This window comes from Phocoena sinus, chromosome 9, assembly GCF_008692025.1.
Source record: "Phocoena sinus isolate mPhoSin1 chromosome 9, mPhoSin1.pri, whole genome shotgun sequence".
In the NCBI taxonomy this organism is placed as follows: Eukaryota; Metazoa; Chordata; class Mammalia; order Artiodactyla; family Phocoenidae; genus Phocoena; species Phocoena sinus.
Window position 1 is genome coordinate 46,023,413 of NC_045771.1, and position 21,822 is coordinate 46,045,234.

At 55.0% G+C, this 21,822-nt stretch overlaps 1 protein-coding gene across 1 annotated transcript; it reads right to left on the bottom strand.

The window, feature by feature from the left end:
- Positions 1 to 7,800: 7,800 nt before the first annotated feature.
- Positions 7,801 to 21,332, bottom strand: AQP1 (aquaporin 1 (Colton blood group)). The gene is made up of 4 exons (XM_032644036.1): positions 20,764 to 21,332; positions 11,121 to 11,285; positions 10,745 to 10,825; positions 7,801 to 9,824 (listed from the first exon to the last, which is right to left on the bottom strand). The coding sequence occupies exons 1-4, from the start codon at positions 21,151 to 21,153 to the stop codon at positions 9,645 to 9,647; spliced, it is 816 nt and encodes a 271-aa protein (XP_032499927.1). The 5' UTR covers positions 21,154 to 21,332; the 3' UTR covers positions 7,801 to 9,644.
- Between the last annotated feature and the right edge of the window lie 490 nt (positions 21,333 to 21,822).

Sequence of the window (21,822 nt, forward strand, 5' to 3'; positions counted from 1 at the left end):
CCTCCCCCTTCTGCATTTCTCTCTTGCACCCATATGCACACACACACCCTTACCGCCTCTCCTTTCCCCTGTACCTCCAGCCCCCTCACTCTGAACTCAGAACCTCTCTCTCACCCTCTTCCCTTGCACCTGCCCTCAGGCAAGGTTCTGACAAACTAAGGTTTTCAACAGGGGAATCTGAAAGCTGAGGGGCCCTCAGAGACAATGCCCAGGCCAACAATGACAGTATGTGCTCTGTAGAAACCAGTTCTCCAAAACAGTCATCGAATTGCTTCCATAAGAGAGGTCTGTGGACAAATAAGTTTGGTGAACGCTGGCTTAAACAAGTGAGTTTCTTATTGCGAGACTTGTCAGAGCCTCTGCTATGATGAGCCTCCCATAGGGTGATGCAGTTTTCAAAATTACCTCAGCACCTGGGAAAACCAGTCAAGAGGTGGGGCTCTCACTCCGCGAGGACCACGTAGGGCAGGTGATCCACCTATGCCCATTCACTCAGGCTTTGTCCGGGCACGGGGATGGCACCTGCCAGTAAAATCCCCATGGCTGCTAAGCTTTGTTTCAAATCTAACTCTCTAGGATTTTCCCTGCAGCCTGAGGTGGCTTCACGGGGAGAAAGAGAGAAATCGGCAGGGAGCTGGGAGCTCTCAGAATTTTCTGGAGCTAAAGCTTTGGGCCCCATGCAGGCATTCCTGGGCTTGGTGTCTCTATAGGCCCCACATTCCTGGAGGCAGATGCAGTGGCTCCTCCCAGGCCAGGAGGTCAGTACCAGCAGCGGAAATTCTTGGAGTTCGTCTCGGATGGAAGGTGCCACCGGCTCGTCAGTCACAATCCGGGCGCATCAGTGAATCCCGGAACTTTACAAACAGTTTAACAGAGTCATTCTCTCCCTAGAGCCCAGGAATCCTCTCACAGGGTGTGGAGCAGAGACAGAGCAGAGAGGCAGAGAGAGGGGGTTAAAGGGAAGCAGGGGACAAAGGGATACAGGGATACGGAGGACCAGGAATTTCCCGTGTCCCTGTCTTTGCTGATGAGACCCCAGAAATATGGATGAACGCACAGAACGCTAGAACAGGAGCTCACGAATGCTTGCTGCAGAGTTGCTGGTGTATGCTTGCCAGCTGGTACATGCCAGACGGCCTGTGGACATTGATGGCTGTGTGCCCTGTGCCTTCAGGAGAGGTTGCCTCCAAAACCAGCCTCGGTCAACAATTTGACCAAGACATGAAACTAGCTCCATCCTTCTTGAACATGGAACTCACCTCCCAGTGCCTGATTCACAAGGAATCAGGAGGAAGTATGTACGTGAAAACAGAGGTTGCCAGCATTTTTATCAAATGGATAATTTATTATGTATTTCTCACTGAAAAAAAAAAAATCTCACTGGCCGAAAAAAACAAAAACACCACCAAGTTATGTGTAATCTACCCAAGCAAGAAGACCTGATTTGGCGAGGGAAAGGAGGGAGCCTGGTCTCTATCAGACTGCCAGGAACTTGCTCTTCCCAGTGGGCAGATGGGCATGGACTGCCTGGAACTCAGCAGATGCCTGTCTGCTCTGTGGTCTGGGTAACATGCCTTCACTGCGTTCAAAAACCCAAGTTTGATTTAAAGAAGGTTTCCTTGGAGTTAAACAAATAACCAAAACTTTGTGAGCTGTTCACGTCATCCAGTGGCAAGCAGATCCAGAAGATGCTGTGGGAGGTTCCACGATCACCTCTGACATCACTGATTCCTACTTTATGGGCTTGATAGCACTCTCCCCACACCCACAACAATGTATTGACACCTAGCATGACATGGGCACCGTCCACAGATGCCAGCGTCTGCGTGATTATAATTAATTTTATTGGTTTTATGGGTTTGGGTTGTTTGGGTTTTCTATTTGAGCTCCTTAAAGGTATAGGTTTTTATATCTATTTAAGTTGCATTATGAAAAATATAAGCTAAGTTTAAAAAATAATAATAATAAATAAATAAATAAAATAATAAATAAATAAATAAAAAATAATACTCATGTTAAGTAAGGTGTCAAGGATATATTAGTCACTTTTCAGAATGTTCAAGCGTGCTATCAATGGTGGGCTCCCATCCTTGAGAACTTTTTCATCTTTTATTAATTCTTTGGGTTTGCTTCTTTTGGATTGGAATCATTGGTTGAATTCACTGAGTCTCTCTCTCTCTCTCTCTCTCTCTCTCTCTCTCTCTATCTCTCTCTCTCTTTTCTTCCTTCCCTCTCTTTCATTTTTCTCCCCAAAGGCAATATTTTTCTCCCTCCAAATTGTAGTTCTATTGGCTTCCGTAGTAGCTTGTTGAAAGTGTATGCTAGGTCCCCCTTTATGAGCACAGCCAGACCAGCCTTCCCAGGTCTGGAGGGAGGATAGGCTGGCTTCAGACAAACTGAGCATAGCACCTAGTGGGGACATCTCTTAAGAAACATACCCTGGGCAGAGGACATTTCTTCAGACTTTGACTATGTGGTAGGGATTGGTCCTGGGTGAGGCTGCAAGGGCTGGCAGAGCACTGGGTCTGTGTACCTACACAAAGCTGTGCTGTGGCGCTCCCATGAGTAAGAATCACTGGCAAGTTCTTAGGACAGATCAGAGGATGACTCCAAATATAGTATTGCAGGAATAAGCTCTCCCCCAACACACACATACACATACAGAGTTTCTAATTTGGACCTTACTGGATAGACACCTCATATGTGTATATATATATATATACAGAGAGAGAGATACTAGAGAGAGAGAGAGGGAGAATGCATTCTTTCCTACCTAGAGGGGATATGCAAAATATATGTCTTACGTGGCAAGGGCACCGATCCACCAGAACTATCCCACAACTGTTGAGGTGGACAGGGTCCTGGAGGTCCCCTGCTGATGACATGTTAAGCCTTTAAGTGCTGGATTGTGGAGAGGTCCAGGGGAGGCTAGAGACTAGAGAAGGACCAGGGGAGGCCGAGACGAGACAGCTATGGGTGAGGGGTGGGGGGAGGTACTTGAAGAGCTCAGAATAAATGGAGGTATTTTAATATTAACATATACCCGATACTATATATGAAATAGATAACCAACAAGGGCCTACTGTAGAGCACAGAGAGCTATACTCAGTATTTTGTAATAACCCGTAAGGGAAAAGAATCTGAAAAAGAATATATATATATATATATATATATGTATATATACTGAATATACAAACTGAATCACTTTGCTGTACACCTGAAACTAACACAACATTGTAAATCAACTCTACTCCAATAAAAAAGTAAAAATTAGAAAAAGTCCATGGGGAAGAAATTCCAAGGAAATAAATATTTCTATATTCATAAAACTTAACTTCATTTTTCATGTATTTAGTAACATGTTTGACTTATACTCAACTTGGTGCCGTTTACTATTTAACTTAAATATAATTTGTTACTTAAAAAATTTTAAAAACAAAACAAACAAAGAATTGGTGAGGCCGTACTACCCCACACGGCCGAAGATCAGTTCTGCCCTTGCGCCATTCCCCATCAATACACTGGAAAGAACAGAAAACTATGCACAACCCTATATACTGAGAATATGATTTATTAGACTGAAGTAGAGTCCTCTAAGCAGACAAGCTCGTTAAAATTTCTGGGCTTCCTTCACCAGTGGCCTCTCTGCCCAGCAGGGCCCAAGGTATTGGTAGGAACTGTCTCTTGAGGGCCGGGGATGATGGCCCTGCTGGCGAGGACCTCACCTGCCTTCCCTACCTCCAGAATTTCCCCTTTAGGAGCACCAAGAACAGGAAACATCATCACCTGTGTGTCCCCAGCCCCCAAAAATGGCCCCTCCCCGGCCCCCAGCTCACAGCGAATTCCACTCATCATCCTCATTGTATTCTAAACCTAAAGAAAACAAGGCGTCTGCCCAGCAGCTCATCCATAAAACATTAATCACTATCTCCTTCCTTGAGAGGCTCCTGACCAGTGAAGGTGTGACCTCCAGGAGTGATGGAAAAATCCGAATCAGTCAGCACGTGGCCAGGCTGTGCCACGGGTGGGGGCCCCTGGCACCAGTCCCTCTAGTGCTTTTCCAGACCAGCTCCTGGCTTTGGTTCCAAGGACACTGAGGACCAGCCTGGGAACCCCCAAAGGAAGTGAGCCCGCCTTGCTTCTACCAAATCCCCAAAAGGCACCATGTCCTTGAGGCCAGGTGGCAAATGGCTGCCCTAAGCCACCCACACCCTTTCATTTGGGTCCTCTTGGAGCCTACAAGAGCTTTTGAGATGGACAAGGATGCTGGAATCGGGGCCAGATTTACAGGTCGCTAGCCCCATTGAGGCTTGTGGCATCTATGTCTGACCAGTTGACTCACCCCAGTCCCGGATAGCTTCAAAGGTCAATTCTCTCATAGAACTCTCGAGGGCCTGGAAAGAGGAGTCCCCTTGATCCTGGAGGAAAAGGATATATCAAAAGGGATCTTACATTCCTGGATGTTTAGAAACCCAGGACTGATTGACTGGAGGCAGGAGGTCATATAAAATCATATACTCATATCAACTGTTTTTCTTATATCCCAATATTTATACTGATTATTTTCTTGTATTGTGACATTTGCTTGAACCTTCAGAATGTTTAAAAAATAATGACAGGGCTTCCCTGGTGGCGCAGCGATTAAGAATCTGCCTGCCAGTGCAGGGGACACGGGTTTGATCCCTGGTCCAGGAAGATCCCACATGCCGTGGAGCAACTAAGCCCGTGCGCCACAACTACTGAGCCCGCATGCCTAGAACCCGTGCTCCGCCACAAGAGAAGCCACCGCAAGGAGAAGCCCACGCACCACAACGAAGAGTAGCCCCCACTCACCACAACTAGAGAAAGCCCACGCACAGCAACGAAGACCCAATGAATCCAAAAATAAATAAATAAAATTAATTAATTATTAAAGGCCCGTAAATATGGCCTTGTCCATCTCTTAATTCTAATTAATTAATTAATTATTTTTAAAAAGTGTTTAATGGAGGGAGAAGTATTCTAGGATTCATTCATTCTAGGATGCTGAATTACATCCTGCTTCTTTCTGGGCCAAGCACAGAGAGCACAGCCTTCCAAGCCAGCTGAGCCACCTCCATGTGCAGGTATCCATGGGACCATGGGGGAATCCAGTGAAGGAAGTGGCCTGGTAGCTGGTCAGCATGGACCCAGATGGAGGAGGGTGATAGATGACCCCCTCATCAACGCACCTCGTGTGTGTAGTTGCTTGAATGCTTGGCAGCTGGGGAACCAAGGTTGAGTCATGGAATCTTCCAGGAAATATACTCTCTCCATTAAATTTTGATGAACGAAACAGACAAGTGTCCTGGTTGCTCCAGAAGCTCTACTTCAGTTCCAGTTATTCTCCTAAAACCTCTCCTCTGTGCTGGGCTGGACAGAACATGAGCAGAGCAGAGCTGGGGATGACCCTTGGGAGATAGGTTACCTGAAGCCCTGAACCCATGGTCTGGAAGACGAGAGGGAGTCTGGGAGAGCCTGGCCCTACAGATTTTGCCCTCAGGCCTGAATGGTGCATTATTATCCCTCAGGGTATAGCATTGTCCTACCCCATCTCATATACTGTGGTGGGAGAGGACAACCTCTGGATGAGCAAGTTTATCAGACATATTCCTCCCAAATAGAGAGAGGGACAGTCAGCCCTGGAGGGCACTGGGTGAGGCCAGTGCCAGGGAGCAGTCTTGGGCCAGGTGGTGCCAATATGTCTCAAGCAGAAACAATGGCCATTTGGCCCCAGAATGAACGGCACTTCTCCTGGTGCTAGAGTTCCCTTCAGCCAGGTATTCTTTTCCCTTCCTTTTTCCTCTCAACACCCTCCAGGCAGAGGAAGCCTAGCTGGGCCAGAGCTAAACTTAGTGGGAGTCTTGACAAAATGGGCCCGCACCACATAGTGGAAAGAGCCCAGTCTCTGAAGCCAGACAGAGCAAGTTCAAAATCCCAGTTTTCCCACCAGCGCACTGTGGGGCTTTGGGCAAATCATTTCCTCTTCAGGGGCCTCGGTGTCCTCTACAACAGAGGTTGTCATCTCTACCTTCCAAGGATGTTATAAGGATTAGAAAGCTTGTATGTGAAGTCCCAGGGAAGTTCCTCGACCTCTTCTTCAGGCTGTGTATCTTGGCACTAGGATTCTAGAAGTTAAAACAATCACTAAGAAAGGCTCTGCCCTGGAATGGCCAGAGGATACCAAAGGAAGAGCAAGGGTTGAGGTGGGGGTGGCCAAGGGCCCTTATGGGTTCTGAGAGGGTTTCACGCCAGGGAGGATGGGACAAGGTAAGGAGACAAGTCAAGAAGGGCTGTGAGAGAGAGCCTCGGAATACTTGCACAGGTGGGCTGCTGCAGGCTAGACTGGACCCTGTTTCCATAGCTTGGCCAGCACCCTCCCATTCATAGCAGCCTGTCCTCAGCCTGGGAGGTGCAGAGGCAGTTTGCATGGACTGAGGGCCCAGGTGCCACTCACAGTGGCCCAGTTCACACTGGAATAAGAAAGCCTGCTCCAACAGCACTGAGCCTTGGCCTCCACGGGCCAAGCCGCCCTTGTATCACCGTCAGCAAAGCCCCCCACCAGAGGGAGGTGGGAACTGTGCATCTCTTAGTAGCAGAGTTGTGATGCCAGGACCTTCCCAGTCACCCCTGACCTGCTCAGCCCACGCTCATGGCAATGCCTGTCCACGTGGCCCAGTGAGATATCCAGGTTGATGGTTCTCGGAACCTCCCAGACTCTGGGCCTCCTGTTATTGGGCACTAGGTTTCCCAGTATAGTTGTCCCTGTTTTGAGAAACTAGCCCAAAGTGTGTGTGCGTGTCAGGGGGAGTGTCAAGAGCCTGGGTCCAAATGTCAGCTTGGCAAAGATTTGTCCTATTACTGGGACATGTGCCTGAGTGTCCACTCCCCTCCATCAAGTGAGGATGCCCATGGCTGCTGAGCCCCCAACACTGAGGGTGGCCATGGGTGGGAAGGGGTTTTGTAAGCTGAACAGGCCTAGCTGGAACCTTTCAGCCCACACTGGCCTTGGGCTACGTGGGGGACAGGTGGAAAGTCAGGAACAGACAGAGGGGTCCTCTCCAGGCTTCCTGTCACCCTGGGGGCGGAGGTCAACCCACTCTGACCTCTCTTCCCTTCTGCCCTGGGGAGACCCCTTAGGAGTCTGACAAAAGCCACAGATCCTCCACGGGAAAATGCACAGACTCACTGAATGTGGCTCGTGATTTCAGAGAGGAGGAGCCCTTAGCCCCGCAAGGCCTCAAGGGACTAAGTGGCTTTTCCCCTCTTAGCTACTGCAGGTCATCCTTCCCCAGCCAGCTAAGCCTCCCCTGCGCCTGGCACTAACCTCACTCTGGCGGGCAAGTCTCTCTCCATACCCACCCCTGGAGCTGAGCTCCCCGGGCAAGCCTGTGGGCCCCAGTGCCCAGCCCAGGTGTAGGTGGGTCACAAATGTGAGGAAGGTCAGAGGGAGGGTCACCTGGGAAGTCCCTGGTGCTCCCTGGGCTCTGTTCTTAGGGATCAGAGGGGAGCCACGGGCTGTCACACTTCATTCCTGCTTTCCCCCATCCCTTTCACAGATCAGAATCAAAAATTAGGGGCAAGACCCTGTGTCTCTCAGATGGAGTTCTGGGTGGGGCTGTGTCCACTCCCTGAGACCAGGGATCCTGGAGGCAGGAGGGCAGGCATTGGTTCCCCCTCAGACTGGGTCCCTAGGAGTGGGCCCAAGCTCTCAGACCCAGAGATCCCTAGTGGGAACATGGTGGCAAAAGAAGGAAAACCTCATTCCAGAGAGCTTGGATGACTTATATTACTGTTTATTTTCTTAACATATAATGAAATTCAAAATCCAAAGAGATATATATGCAGAGCAGACAGATGCAGGGTTCTGGTGTGCAGCAGTCAGAGCAAGACAGGAAGGGTCTGCGCCCCTCTCCCCTCCAGCACAACACTCACCCCTCCCGGCCCCTGGCCATTGCCCAGGCAGAAATGCAGAAGCTGGGACTGAGAGGGACCAGTCTCACAGTCCAGGGAGTAGCCAGAGACATGGTCCTGGCTGTTAGGCCTGGCCAAATCATTATCTAGCTGTGGGTCCTTGGGCCTCAGTCTATCTGTTAAATGGGCTAGAAGTTTTGCTAGGAGATGGAGAAGGGAGTGTGCGGATATCATGATGGGTCGTCCTGCTGCTCCTAGATACCTGTGTATTGTGTCTCTCAGTTTCTGTCACCATCATGGCCACAGGCACATAGGGAGACCTGCTCTGACCCTGGTGGAATTGAATGGACTGTGTAGATAGCTGCCCCCGAACAGACTGTGCTCTGAATTGTCCTTGGGCTGCAGCCATAGCTACTTCCTCAGGTCAAGACCAACTCTCCCCTCCAGATAAAAGAGGAGGGAAGACTATGGCCTGGGCAGCCTGTACAGGTCACCCAGCTGCCCCAAATGCCTCCAAACAGGAGCTCAGGAGTAAGGGGGGGATCTGCTCTTCCTCCCGCCTTGGGATCAGCTGGGGGCTTAGAAGCAAGGGCATCTGCCTCCGAGGGCTGATCCGAATCACGGTCGTGTGTCCTCAGGCTTGATAAGCTTCAGATAAATTGACAAGCTTCAAATGACTAAACACACCTGCATAATGGTGACCTGTGTCTGCACTGGCAGGAGAAAGTGAAGAACCAAATAATGATGGGGGTGATGCAGTGATAGGTGGAAAAGATCAACTACAACTCAGTAAAGGAATATGGGCGTTCCTCCCTCGCCCTCTAAATGACCTTCATTCTACAAGAGCAGCCTCTGTCCAGTGGAGCCACTATCGGACCTGCTTCCCCCAGGAACAGGAACTTCCAGTGGCTGGATGGTCTGCTGCCCTTTGCTTTGAAACATGTATGCCTATGTACACGTGTTCACATAGGTGTGTAGGTACAACTATATACTTGGCAAGTGGAAGAAGCAGCGCTAGTCCAGACCACATCTTCCAGAACCTGCAGTGTGTCTACACTTACAGAATCCTAGAGAGGGGCCTCAGGCCCATATCGCTTTCCCTGTCCCTGCAACTTTACAGATGGGGTCACTGGGGCCCCGAGATCGAGACCTTCCCAAGGTCATGCAGCAATTCTAGGGGGGGCCCTGGGAGTGAGCCAGGTCGCAAGGTCGAGGCTTGTCTGCCACTTGCCCCTACCACGGCACCTGCTGGGATCTTTTCCCCATCAGAGCATCCTTGCGGACAAATGCGCTTTACAGGAAAGAGGGCCACGCCCAAAGGCACAAAGCAGTCACAGTGGAGCCCCAGGCACCTGCAGCAGGTGAGTTGGTGAGCAACTTTGGGATGAGGGGGGACTTTCTGGCACACCTCCCATCACACTCTGAGGGGACAACTCAGCAAGGTGGGTCCCTCTCTTTCACCTCCTCTGTGACTTCAAGGGAGTGGGTGATTGGAAAATCTTGGTCCCCAGGAAGCCCTGAGGCCAGGAAACAGAGAAAGAGAAAGAAGGTGATAGAAACAGCCCCAAATCAGGCTTGACTATGCAGGTCCTGCGGATCTTTGGGGAGTGACTGAGCCAGCTTGTCAGAGTGTCTACAATACGGATTTCATCCCTCCCCTCCCTACACCCGCCCCTGCCCACCCCCCACATGGATGCCTGGGCCAGGCCCCCTTATTTGGGCTTCATCTCCACCCTGGAATTGATGTCATCGGCATCCAAGTCGTACTCCTCCACCTGACCGCTGGTCCACACCTTCACGCGGTCTGTGAGGTCGCTGCTCCGCGGGGCCAGGATGAAGTCGTAGATGAGCACGGCCAGGGCTCCTCCGATGAACGGCCCCACCCAGAAAATCTAGGAAAAGAGCAGACGTGCTCAGAGGGCATCTGATGGGAACTGCTTACCCTGAGACCCCTGCTCCACCACGCCACCGCCTGGCTTCCCTCCCACCCGTGCCTGAACCCCAGCATCCCCATTCCTGTGCCCCCCAGTGACTGGCCCAAGGCAGGACTCTGGTGGTGGATGTCTCCCTGCCTCGGTGCGACCCAGCTCAGCATGCCTGGCGTGGTCAGACCAGCCCCTTCTTGAGGGTGGCCACTGCCCCACCCTCCCCAGCTTTGAAAAGGCCCCAGAGATAGTCTGGTTTGATCAAAAGTGGCCTGGAGGGCTTCCCTGTGGCGCAGTGGTTGAGAGTCCGCCTGCCGATGCAGGGGACACGGGTTCGTGCCCCGGTCCGGGAAGATCCCACATGCCGCGGAGCGGCTGGGCCCGTGAGCCATGGCCTCTGGGCCTGCGCGTCCAGAGCCTGTGCTCCGCAGTGGGAGAGGCCACAACAGTGAGAGGCCTGCATACCACAAAAAAAAAAAAAAAAAAAAAAAAAGTGGCCTGGAAAAGAAACAGCAACAGTGGGAACAGCTAAATCCCTTGGGCACTGACCCTGTGTCGTGCTCAGCTTACAGGTGCCGAGACCTTTGTCCTGGGCGGGAAGCAGGCACTCCCACACCCGCACCTCCCAGCTCAGGAAACACAGGCACCAAGAGGCACTGGGATGACATGGGGGCAGGTCTGAGCTGGGACTGGAGGCTGGCCTACGCCGCTTGAGGCGTGAGCCCACTGGCCCTTTTATCTCAGGTCTCAGCTGCCCTATTTCCTCCGCCCTGGCCATCTCCCAGAGCCTCTGTGATGGGAGATAATGTCACAGGATGGGGGCGGGTCTTCCATAAGGCAGCAAAACCTCCCACCCACCTCCACGGGGCAGCCCTGCGATCCCTTACCCAGTGGTCCTGGAAGTTGTGCGTGATGACGGCAGGGCCGAAGGACCGGGCTGGGTTAATACTGCAGCCTGTGTAGTCGATCTGTGAGGGGGAAGGGGCAGGGGCAACAGGGGGGGAGATACAGAAACAGAGACAGAGGGAGCGGGAGAGAGAGGGTGACATGGAGAGAGAGGACCGGAGAGGAAACAGACAAGTGACATTCAGACCCAGAAAGATGGTCAGGAGGTCCCTGCAATTTCCTCTCCCAGGCAGGCGGTCCCCCCACCCCACAGCATGAGCCCTGTCGGAGTCCCACCCACTGTCCTGACAGGACACCACGACAGCCTGGCTCCGCCCTCCCCACCTCCACCGCCACCTGGGAAGGTCCCCCACTCACGGCCAGCAGGTGCCCCAGGGCCACAGAGAGGCCGATGGCAAGCGGGGCCGAGCCCCCGAGGTCCCGGCGCCTCCGGTCCGTGGTGGCCAGCACGCATAGCACCAGCTGCAGGGTGCCGATGATCTCGATGCCCAGCCCCTGGCCCGAGTTCACGCCGGGGGCCAGCTGTAGGGGAGAGGGGCAGTAAGAACTGCGTCCCAGGGCCCCCAGGCCCGGGCCCCCAGGGCCAGACCCTCAGTGCCTTCAGAGCGCTTCGCATCAGCCCCTGGCAAGGCCACACTCAAGCACATACAGCCATTAGTGGACCTTGTCCCCTCCCACACCTGTTGAGGAAGCGCCAGCTTGGCCGAAACACTGTGGCACTCCAGACAGGCCTGGGGTTGCTGGGGGGCGGGGCTTCTGCACCCAGCTACATCCAGGCCGGGGTACCCTTGGGGGTACCAAGGCCATAGGCGACAGGTGAGCCCTAGACCTGGGAGGAGATGGTTAGGGACATTCAGGGACAATTAAAGAAGAGAAGAAAACGGGTGGCAGGGCCCAGCTGGAGGCATTGCTTCTTACTCCAAAAGTCTTGAACATCCTCCCCCATCATCTGCTGCGTCTCAAATTCCCAAAGATGCGGAGGGTCTTCCTCAGTTAGCTGGCCACAGCTCCCTGTGTCCTTCTCGCCCTTGAGCCTGCGTCCCTTGCATCCCCACCCTCTGTCTCCTGCCCCACCTCTGTCTGTCTCTCTCCTGGTCCAGTGTCTGTCTCCCATTTCCTCTGGGCCCTGCCCTCCCTATCTGCCCCCTCCCTGTCCCTCCTGGCCCAGCGCCCCTCCCTCTCTTTGGCCACGCTGGCTGCACCACCACCGTCTGGTTCCCTCTTGCTGCTGGGCCACTTTTAGAAACATGACTCATGGAACAAGAAGGGAATGGGAGCTGCCGTGAGGTCACCCGAGCCCTCCCTCTGCAGCTGCACCAGGGAGATCCCTCCCCACGGAGCCCCTGCACCTTCCCGCACGTGAGGGTCCCAGGGGCCAGATATGCCCACACAGGGGAGCTGGGCCTCGTCAGCACAGGCTGCCTTCTCCCAGGCTGGTGTGTCCAAATAAGACTGAACTTGAAGTCTCATCCGGAGGGTAGGGGAATGGGGCTGTCTCCGAGGCCACAGGGCATTTTGCAGAGTCCTAGGTGGAGGGCACTCCACCACCATCCAGAGCTTTTCTCAGCCCCACCCTGAGGCCATCCAAAAGAACAATTCTCTTCCCGCCTTTGTCTGCAGCCCTGGGTCACAGGGAAAGTGACTCACATCCCCTCCCCTGTGTTGCAGCCCCAGCTCTGGGCCTTTCCTGGCCGACCCCAGGGCCGCAGCCCCCCAGCTCAGCCAGCCCTCCGGGCAATACCCAGTTTTCTTCACACCCCAACATGGGGCTGTGGAGGCAGAAACCCTGAATTCAGGTCCTTGCTCTCCCACTTGCTGTCCCGCACCATGACTATGGTCTCCGCCCTCTCTGGTCCTCTGTTTCCCCATCTGTAAAATAGATCTAATTTTCCCTTCCCATTCTCCAGAGAGGCCAGAGGTTCTAAGGCTGTGGGGACAGTCTTGGGGCATTTGAGAAGGGCTGCAGAGGCAGCAGGGATCAGAATGGTGGTTGTGGCTCTGTGCGGGCTCTTTCTCATCTCATCCCCAGGATTGGGGGCGGTAGCAGGCAGAAGGGGAGAGGCTCTGCTGCCCAGGAGTGTGGAGATGGGAGTGAGGCCCACCTGGAGCCGGGACAGGCTCCACGGAGGTGAGGCTGGTGAGGCCGGGCAGCTTGTACCAATGCCCATCACACTCACACCTGCTGTTACCCTCCATGTCTGAGCGCTCAGGAAGCTCAGGGTTCCTCCCCACGCTCTCTCCTTTGCTCTCCAGGGTCCGCATGATTGCTAGCTGCCAGGAGTCCTGAAACCAGCCCTTCCACACTGATTAATGGAGCCATTGCTCTAAGCGGCTCCTGAGTCATACTCTCCATCCCCACCGCACTCTCCTCACACACGTGGTCTCGGCAAGCTCACCTCCTGCCCTGATTCTTAACCAGGTCTGTGCATCCCAGCCCCTGCTCTGCCCAAGGGTACCACTTTTCATGCAAAGTGAGCAGGGCAGGGGGCCTGGTGCCATGACCCATCCACAGGAAGTGACACCTGCCCTGGGAACCCTAGGATGTACCCTTTCCTAGCTGCCCGGAGCCCTTAGAACCTGACAGCCCAGAACCACATGAGTTAGTAACCTTCCTCTCCCCAAACCCGTTGCCACTACCACCAGCAGCAGGAAGATTCCCCTGATTGTTTCCATGTCTATGACCTCCTCTCTTTCAACTGCCAAAGCACTTGTGTTACTTACATTTGAAAAAAAAAAATTGATAACTCAAAATTGGAAAGGATAGTTAAAGGTCTGTTGAAAGTTGATGTCCAGAAAAGAGCAAGTAAAAATTCAGACCCTATGTTCCCGTTTACAACCTATTAAATTTGACACAATTGCTTACATAGGGCTAATCCCACTTGTGGTTACTTGTTATTGAAAAAAAAAATGTTTGCACATCCCCAGGTAGTTTTGCCCAGTCCAGGTCTTATATTTCACCGATGAAGGTCCCCCCCCACTTCAAAAAAAGTAACAATCAATTTTCTGAACACAAGTCTAAAAACCAGAAATCTCCACACATTTAGTTAAAGCATCAGAAAGATGCAGGCTCTCCATTTTTGTATCAAACCCATTGAAGCCCGCTCTCAAGGCCCAGTTCAGACTCCAGTAGCACCAAGAAGTTTTCTCGGGTCCCTGGCTAGAATTCACTTCTGCTGCCACTCTGCCGAGCCCTCACTGAACGGCCTGCATATCTTGCAGAGAAGTAACCTTTCTGCCTCCTGTGTTGGTGCCTCAGACACCCTGGCCTGGGAGCTCGGTGGGGACAGATGGGGACACCTTCTCATCTCCCCGCCCAGACCTCAAAGGGGACGCTCGCTGTGTGGTGACAGAAGTAGCAGACGATGCTAATTTTCTAGGACTTCCACCCTCTCTAGAAGCGGCCAGGGAAGCCCTCTGGAGCTCGGCAGGGCTGGTTCATTCGCTTTCTAACTGGGAGACCACAGGCCAGTCGTTGGTCTCTGTGGACCTTGCAGGGCAGCCTGCTCAAGGCTCTGCGAGATGACAGACAAGGAGGCCAAGGCCCAGGAAGGAGACAGCAAAGTCAGAATCCTTGCTCCGGGGGTCTGTGCCACCCAAACTCACAGGCCAAGGTGCTGGCTACCCACAGGTTGGGCTAAGGGTTCTGACGATTCCCAGCTTGGCCTGAGGAGCTGGCAGAATATGCTCTGTAGCTGCTAGAGTGTCCCAGGCACCGGGGTGGCACAAGGCTGACCTCTCCAGGAATGGGCCTCAAACCCTCCCCACTGCCCATGGGCAGTATGACCAAGGTAGCTTCTAAGGGCCAGGGCCCCAGCTTGGCCTGGGCACCACGGCGTCCCACCCTTGGGGAACAGCAGGTCCCAGGGCCAGGTCCGGCTGTGGCTCTGGGCATCCACTCTCAAAGAACAGGGGAGGGAAGACATTGAGGGCTGCCCCCTATACCCACTGCCTCTAGCACTCAGCACTCCCAGTGAGGGGGGCCTCGGTGAGCCCCCCAACGTCACCCCTCCGTGACTGTTCCGGCATGCATGTGCCTCTGAGGATCCAGGGCTTGGGGGGCCTCTGTGTGTCTTTGTAGATTGGTATCTGTGGGGGACCACATGTGTCCAGGTGTGACTCTTTCCTTTTCTTTTTCATTAGACATTAAGAGGTTTATTAGACAATAAGTAAACAAAAAGTCTATCCAAGAGTTACAAACTTTCTCAACCTGTACGCACTAAACAATACAAGCTAAAAATATCTGACACAAAAACGGACAGAATTACAAGAAGAAAATGATCAGTCCACTACCAGAGTGAAAGGGTTTAACAACCCTCTCTCAGAAACTAATGGAATGAAGAGGCAAAAAATATAAAAAGCCTGAACAGGGAAGGTTTGAGCCACACAATTAACAAGCTGGATTCAAGGGAAATGCGTAAGCCCTGCACCTCCATATTTGAGGATATACCCTCTTCTTCGGCCCACGTGGGACATTCAGACACACTCATCACGTATTGGCCACATGCATCTTAACTGTCTCTGAAAATCCTTATCACGCAGGGTGCCATCTCTTACGGAGCGGGGACTTTGCGGAGGCTGGAGCAGGGCTCTCTGTGTGGCCCTAGATGTTCATCTTGTGTGTCTGATGCATTTCTGAGTGTGTCACCCTGTCCCTGTGTGTTGCACTCCCACACATAAGTGCCACTACTGGCTGGGGATGGAGGAGAAGGGAAGGAAGCCCCCTTGAGTAAAAGAGAGACAGGTCTCAAAGTGCTCTTTGCTCCCAGAAGCCATTTCATCTTCCTGACAAGAAACAATACACAAAGCAATGGCTTCCTCCTTCCCTTCCTCACTTCAGGACGGCCCTGTCCTCCTGCCCGGGAAAGGAAGAGGTTCCACTGAGGACCACCCTCCCCGTACCCTCCTAGGGTCCCAGGGCCTGAGTGGGACCACCCAGGCTTGAGAATATGCTTCATGCCCATGTGTGTGTGCCCGTGTGCCATGTACCATTGCGTGTGTGAGTGCACGTGTGTGTACGGGTGCAGCATAAATGTGTGCAATGAGGAGCAGCAGAGATAATCAAGGGCTGGCGGCAGGAGGCCGGGGGTCCTGCCTGCCGTCAACTGCTCTGCAACCTAGGCACGCCTCCATGTCTCTGTGGGCCGCGGTTTCCTTACCTGTAAAATAGAGGCCCCAGACCTTGTCCAGGATTCCTCCCCACCTGACATGGGACCCCGGCCCCCAAGACCTGCGGTCACCCTCCGGGCCAGGATCCCGAGTGCAGGATTCCCACAAGGCCATCTGAACCGCTGGTCTCCATATGGCATGGAACCTGTTATAGGACCTCCCAACCACCTGTAACTGCCCGATGCCCTCCACAGACACACAGCCCAGAGCAGCCGGCTGCCTGACAGACCCTACTTGCATAGCCCTGATGACAGGGAGCTTACTGACTTGGAGGCTGCCCTTCCCCAGTTTTTTTTTAAAAAAGCGTCTTTCTTTACCCTGAGCAGACACCTGCCTCTGGTTGTCCTGATGGTGGGATTTCAGGCACCGAAAGGAAGTGCTCATTGGAATGGGCATTTCCCAGCCTTTTCTACCCTCTTTTGAGTTGAGGTTTTCCAGCCTCAGGGTGTGTTTGCCCGCTGGACTGTAGCTCCTTGGTTGTGTAAAGACAGCCCCTCACTTACCCCCTGGGCACCACCGTGGGTGAGGAGCCCCTCTGGACCCCAGAGAGAGGCTCTGGCTGAGGGGACCCTGGCCAGGACGTTTCCTTGCCCCTAGCTGCAGGTATGTGGGCTCAACCCACACCCATTCAGGAGACCCCAGACCCGTCGGTGCTTCCAGAGGGCGAGGACCATGGCCCCCCAGGGGACTCTGCCAGCAAGCACCAAGGGCTCCCTGTGCCCCCAGGAAAGCTTTCCCAAACCAGTCTTCAAGGAGAGGCAGGGGGCGTGTTTGACCTGCCTGGGGAAAGCCCTGATGGGTAAGAGTAAAGGCACCCCTGCTGGGCGGGGCCCTAGAGAAAGTGGGGACCACTACTTGGGCCTGAGATCAGGTTGGGGGGAGACAGCATGGGATTGTCCTGCAGTGAGCTAAAGGCTCCAGATGGGAGGGGAGGCTGTGACCCGGGGGACGGGGGAGTCAAGGCAAGTCCCCTTAGACCGAGGGACGCCGGCGGGCCACGTCCCCTCTCAGAACGTGGCCCCTTCACGTGAAGATTCCCACAGCGAGCCCTGGCTAGGGCCAGGCGTCAGCGTGCGCAACATGGGGCGGGCAGGGCTGCTCCGAGGGCTCTCATGGGGGAAAGAGCCTAAGAATTTTCCGTGGTAAGGGAAGTCTCCACCGCAAAGCTCCTGCCTCGCTCTGTGCCCTCCCCCTCATCTGGTTCTGGCTGGAGACAGTAATTATATGTCCCATCAGCGGCATCACCACCCAGCCCCCAGCCCCCTCCCTGGGCAGGGCCGTCGGAAAACTGGCTTCCCTTTCCCCCAGCCCCCACCCCCAGCTCTCGGGGAGGCCGAGGGCCCTCAACTCTGGAAGAACCAGTGGCATGGGGAAGGGGGGGTTAGGGAGAGGGGGGTGCTCTCATTCTGTGGCTGGGGAAACTGAGGCCCAGGACACTGAGGAAGTGGGAAGTTTGGGGCTAAAGGCAGGCCCTGGATACAGCACGTAGAAACAGTCCCCAGGCAGTCAGGCCCAGAATCAATGGGGCTGAGGAAAGACCCCCAAATGAGGGAAGTGTGCGCTCTGCCTGAGGCCCCAAAGGGGCTGAAATCAGAGGCTCTGGATGGAGTGGCATCCAGCCCCCTCTTGGACACAGGTAGACACTGGCCTGAACCCTGAGCCCTCACCTCTTTCCAGAGCCCCAGCCTTCCACCATGACCCCCGATCAGCCACACCCCACGACTCTCAGGACATGACCTCCTCTACCTAGGAGCCCCTTCCCCCCCAGCCCAGAGTCTTCACATTCAGGCTCTCATGGCACCTCCTCCGTGAAGCCCTCCTGGCCCTCACCACAGCTCAAAGTCAGAAGTTCCCAGGTGCCCTGATACCTCTTATCGCACTGGCCTCCTGCCCCCTATCACGGACAGATGTGCACCGGGCTTATCTTGCACAGGACCATGGGCTTCCCGGGGCAGGGATTGGGCTGACTCAACCCTGCATTCAGTCTGCAGCAGTGACAGTCATGTTTATAGTGTGAGCAAGCCAGAGAGGGGAAGAGTGAAAAGAGCTGGCGAATGGTCCAGATTCCAAGGTGCAGGAGCATCTTCGACTTCCCAGAGCCCAGCCATACCTTGCGATCTCCCCTTTCCACAGATGGGAGCTGGGGCCACACAGACAAGGTTGCTTGCATGAAATCACACAGGGTATTATTAGTAGCCGAGCTAGGGCAGGGCAGACCTGGCACCAACCCCTGCCTCTGAGCCTCTCACTCTAGGAACAAAATCAGGGTTTGGCTCTGAGAACTAGCCAGGATGCGCCAGGCTGGACAGAGGTCCGTGGCCCCTCTGGGACATATCCTGAGCCCTGACTCAGTGAGGAGAAAGTTGTCCCCAACATGTCCCCGGGGGATACCCCCTGACTCATTCCAACCATTTCCTGTCACTTCTTTCCCTATTTTCCTTGGAAATCTCCATGCCAACCATGGGTTTGGGCTGGGGTGGGGCTCGGGACTCAAGGGGCTGCGGGAGCCTCCCCCAGAGCCTGGAGGAAAGAGTGTGTCACCTGTGTAGGCTGGTCTCTGCCCCTCTTGAGGTGTTGAGGCCACCTCCCAGGTCTCTTCAGATCCCAGGTTCAGTGCTCTGGACCCTTTTCCTGTTCTTCAGCCCAGGACTTGTGTTTCTGGACCCCAAACTTCCATGGGGGTCCCCGGGCCCCTGCCACAGCCCTCAGTGCCCTTAGGTTCAGCACGGCCCCTCTTGGGCTCCTGTTAGCCAGACCCTCCTGGGAAGAGTGATAAACTCAAGTCCACAAAGTAAGCTTGTTCGTACTATGGGTGTGGCCAAGAGATATCAAGAGACCTAGGTCCCCTCTTGGAGCCTCAGGGTTTTCAACGCCAAGAAAACTCAACAAGTTAGCAGTAGCCAGGCCTTGAACCCAACTTGCCTGCTTCCCCGCCCAGGGCTGGGCCCCTTTTTCTCCCCCTTCTGCAACCCATCCAGCTCAGGTATTGGGGTGACTTTGGAAAATGGAGCCTTGAGAGGGAAAGGGACACTAAAGCAGGGTGTGGCCAGATCAAGGTGGCACAGAGGTAGGTGCTTGCCCTCCTCAAGTCTGCCCGGGATGCCCACGTGAGAGAGCGAAGTCGGCCAGCAGATGCCTGTCCCTTGAGAGGGAAGGTCAAGAGGGGGACGGAAGGCCTGGGGAGACTCAACTGCTCCCCTAGGAGGACCCATTCCCAACCCCCATTGTGCCCAGCTGAGCCCCAAGGTGATCCACCCTACCCAGTGCGCACTCCCCGAAGTCACCCGGCTTTGCCCCCACTGGAGAGACAGGCCTGGAGGGCCTTACATCCACCGTGACCACATCTTCCCCGACTAAAGTCTAAACTCCAGGCCGCAGGGCTAACCTTCAGTCCTAGGCTTGGTGAGGTGTCACTGTGACACAAGAAGTGCTAATCCCTCCTTGGCAGGGTCATGCCAGCTGCCCTCTGCACAGACCTCACCAAGCCTCCCCCTGCTGCAGCACCAGGATCTGAACTTTGGCTGGGAAGCAAGAGGGCAGCTGCTTCTCTAATCACCCACGGCTCTCTCTGCAGAGCCCCTGGCCGGCTCCCTTACTCTCCCACGCCGGCCTGTCCGGCCCAGGCCCCGCCAGTCTCGACCTGATTTGATTCCTCCTCTCTGCTCCTTTGCCTCTCTCCCTCCCTGTGGAAACACCCCCTCGGGTGCTCTGAGACCTCCTCCAAGCCTTACTCAGCCTCTCAGGCCAAATTTCCCCCTGCTGTGGCCCAAGCCAGGTCTGAGTTTGCACTTGGCTGAGGGTCTGGAAAAGCCCAGGTCCGCGACAGCACGCAGCTGCCGCCAACAACCAATTAGCTGTGCTAAGCGGCCCGGGAGAAATTCTTTTCCGCAGCTCCTACCCAGTCTGCTTCTCATGAGTGCCCCCAGGCCAGGCCCCATTCAAGCCGCGAGCAATGGGCGCACGCAGGGACACACGCACCCCCTGGGACGCTCACGTAGCACTAACGTGCTCACAGACACACTTGCAGAAGCAGTGGAGCTTCCACAGACTTGGAGGCCCATGCCGGCACCCACGTGCACACACCGTTCACAGACACAAATACACGCGCCACACCTCTCTGTGTCTGGTGACAGAGAGTGGACCCAGACAGGAGGCAAGATGTCCCCGCTCCGGCTCCCCCCCTCCCCGCCCCCCGCCACCGCCTTGCTGTAATCCAGGAAAGCCGCCTGCAGGCTTTCCAGCAAGTGTTTTCACCCCCCATCTTTGTCTCATTCCCGGGCCCAGAAGAGCAAGAGGAGCTTTTTCGTTGAAGGCAGCTTGTTCGGGGGACCTGGGTGGCTGCCTGGAAGCTTGAGTGACCCCCCTCCAGGAGAGTCCTGCTCACACAGGACTGTGTGACCAGCTGCAGGACATGCCGGGCAGGTGGTGCAGGGAGGCTGGGGACAGCAGGCAGAGTGTCCCCAGGGTCCAGGCTGCACAGGGAGAGAGCTGCTGCACAGGCGGGGCTGGGGAGTGGTGGTACGAGAAACCACAGCCCCGGGACGAGGAACTGCTGGCCCAGCGGTTAGCTGCCGCCTGTGCTTATTCCCCACAATAGAGGCCCGCAGGGGAACATTGGCAAGACCGTCACGCTGGGTCTCAGCTCCCCACGGTGCCCGGCAGGAAACAGGCTCTGGACCGCAGGCGTAGCTGAGTTCCAGTCCCAACTCTGCGTGACCTCCAGCAACCTCTTGTCCTCTCTGTTCCTCGGTGTCCCCATCTGCACAATGGGCGGAGGATGAGACCAGCGCCGCCTCAGCACTGAGGCCCCAGAGCCTGGGGCCACCCCACTCACCGCATTTAGGCCAAGCGAGTTGTTGGGCAGGGAGGAGGTAATGCCCGAGAGGATGGCAGTGGCGACGATGGCCCCCACGCACTGGGCCATGATGTACATGACAGCCCGGAGGACACTCATCTGGCAGCTAAGCAGGATCCCCAGCGTGACAGCCGGGTTGAGGTGGGCTCCGCTGATGTGGCCCACGCTCTGGGCCAGCGTGGCAATGCTCAGCCCAAAGGCCAGTGACACCTTCACATTATCCTGGATGGCACCTGTCGTCTGGTTGCTCTTTATCGGGTACTGGAAGCCCAGGGCGGAACCAATGCTGATGAAAATGAAGAGGGTCATGGCCAGGAACTCGGCCACCACTGCCCTCCAAAAGAGCTTCTTCTTGAACTCGCTGGCCATGCTGGCAGGGGGCTTGGCCGGAGACCGCTGCCTGGTGCTCGCCTCCCTCCGAGAGCTGAGCCACAGCCCGGGCTGGGCCTATTTATAGGACCCTGGCGGGAGGAGAAGGGGGGAGCACAAAGGGAGGAAGGCCTCTCCTTGCTTGTGGCCCGCCCCACACCTCATGGGCCTCCTCTCAGCGATGGATGCAGACACAGCTCTGCTGTCAGCCTGCCAACTTCTTTTCCCTTCCTCCTCTCTCCCCTCCCTCCCTCTTTTCCTCCGCCCTCAGCCCTGCCCAGCCCGGGGAGGCAGGCAGGAGGCAGCCACTGCTCTAATAGGCTTTGAGAAATTCCTCCAAGTAGGCCCCCCTCAGAGGGCCAGAGAAATCCAGGTGTCCCCGCCCTGTGTGCAAAGCTCAGGGGGTGCCCGAGGACAAGTCCAGACGCTCGGGATGCATGGGGCGGGGTGAGCAGCTGGGTTCAGCAGGTAGACATTGCCCTCCTGGAGGCGGGCACCATGACCCTGCTGGCCTGGCATCCCCATCCCGCCTCAGAGTGACATTAGTCTGGAGTCCACAGGTCCGGGATCCCCAGGGGCAGTCTGGGCCTCTCACCCCTGGCCCAGACCTGGCCACGGGATGTCACTGTAGGGATGGCCCAGAGCCCCCAGCCCCACCAGCCAGGCCAA

Bases quoted from the DNA above. Each gene is read 5' to 3' on its own strand.
- AQP1 (XM_032644036.1), bottom strand. From the start codon at position 21,153: ATGGCCAGCGAGTTCAAGAAGAAGCTCTTTTGGAGGGCAGTGGTGGCC. The intron at 11,286-20,763 runs GTGAGTGGGGTG...TCTCCCCTACAG, and splicing joins ACTCGCTTGGCCTAAATGCG to CTGGCCCCCGGCGTGAACTC. The intron at 10,826-11,120 runs GTGAGTGGGGGA...TCCCCCTCACAG, and splicing joins CCCTGGGGCACCTGCTGGCC to ATCGACTACACAGGCTGCAG.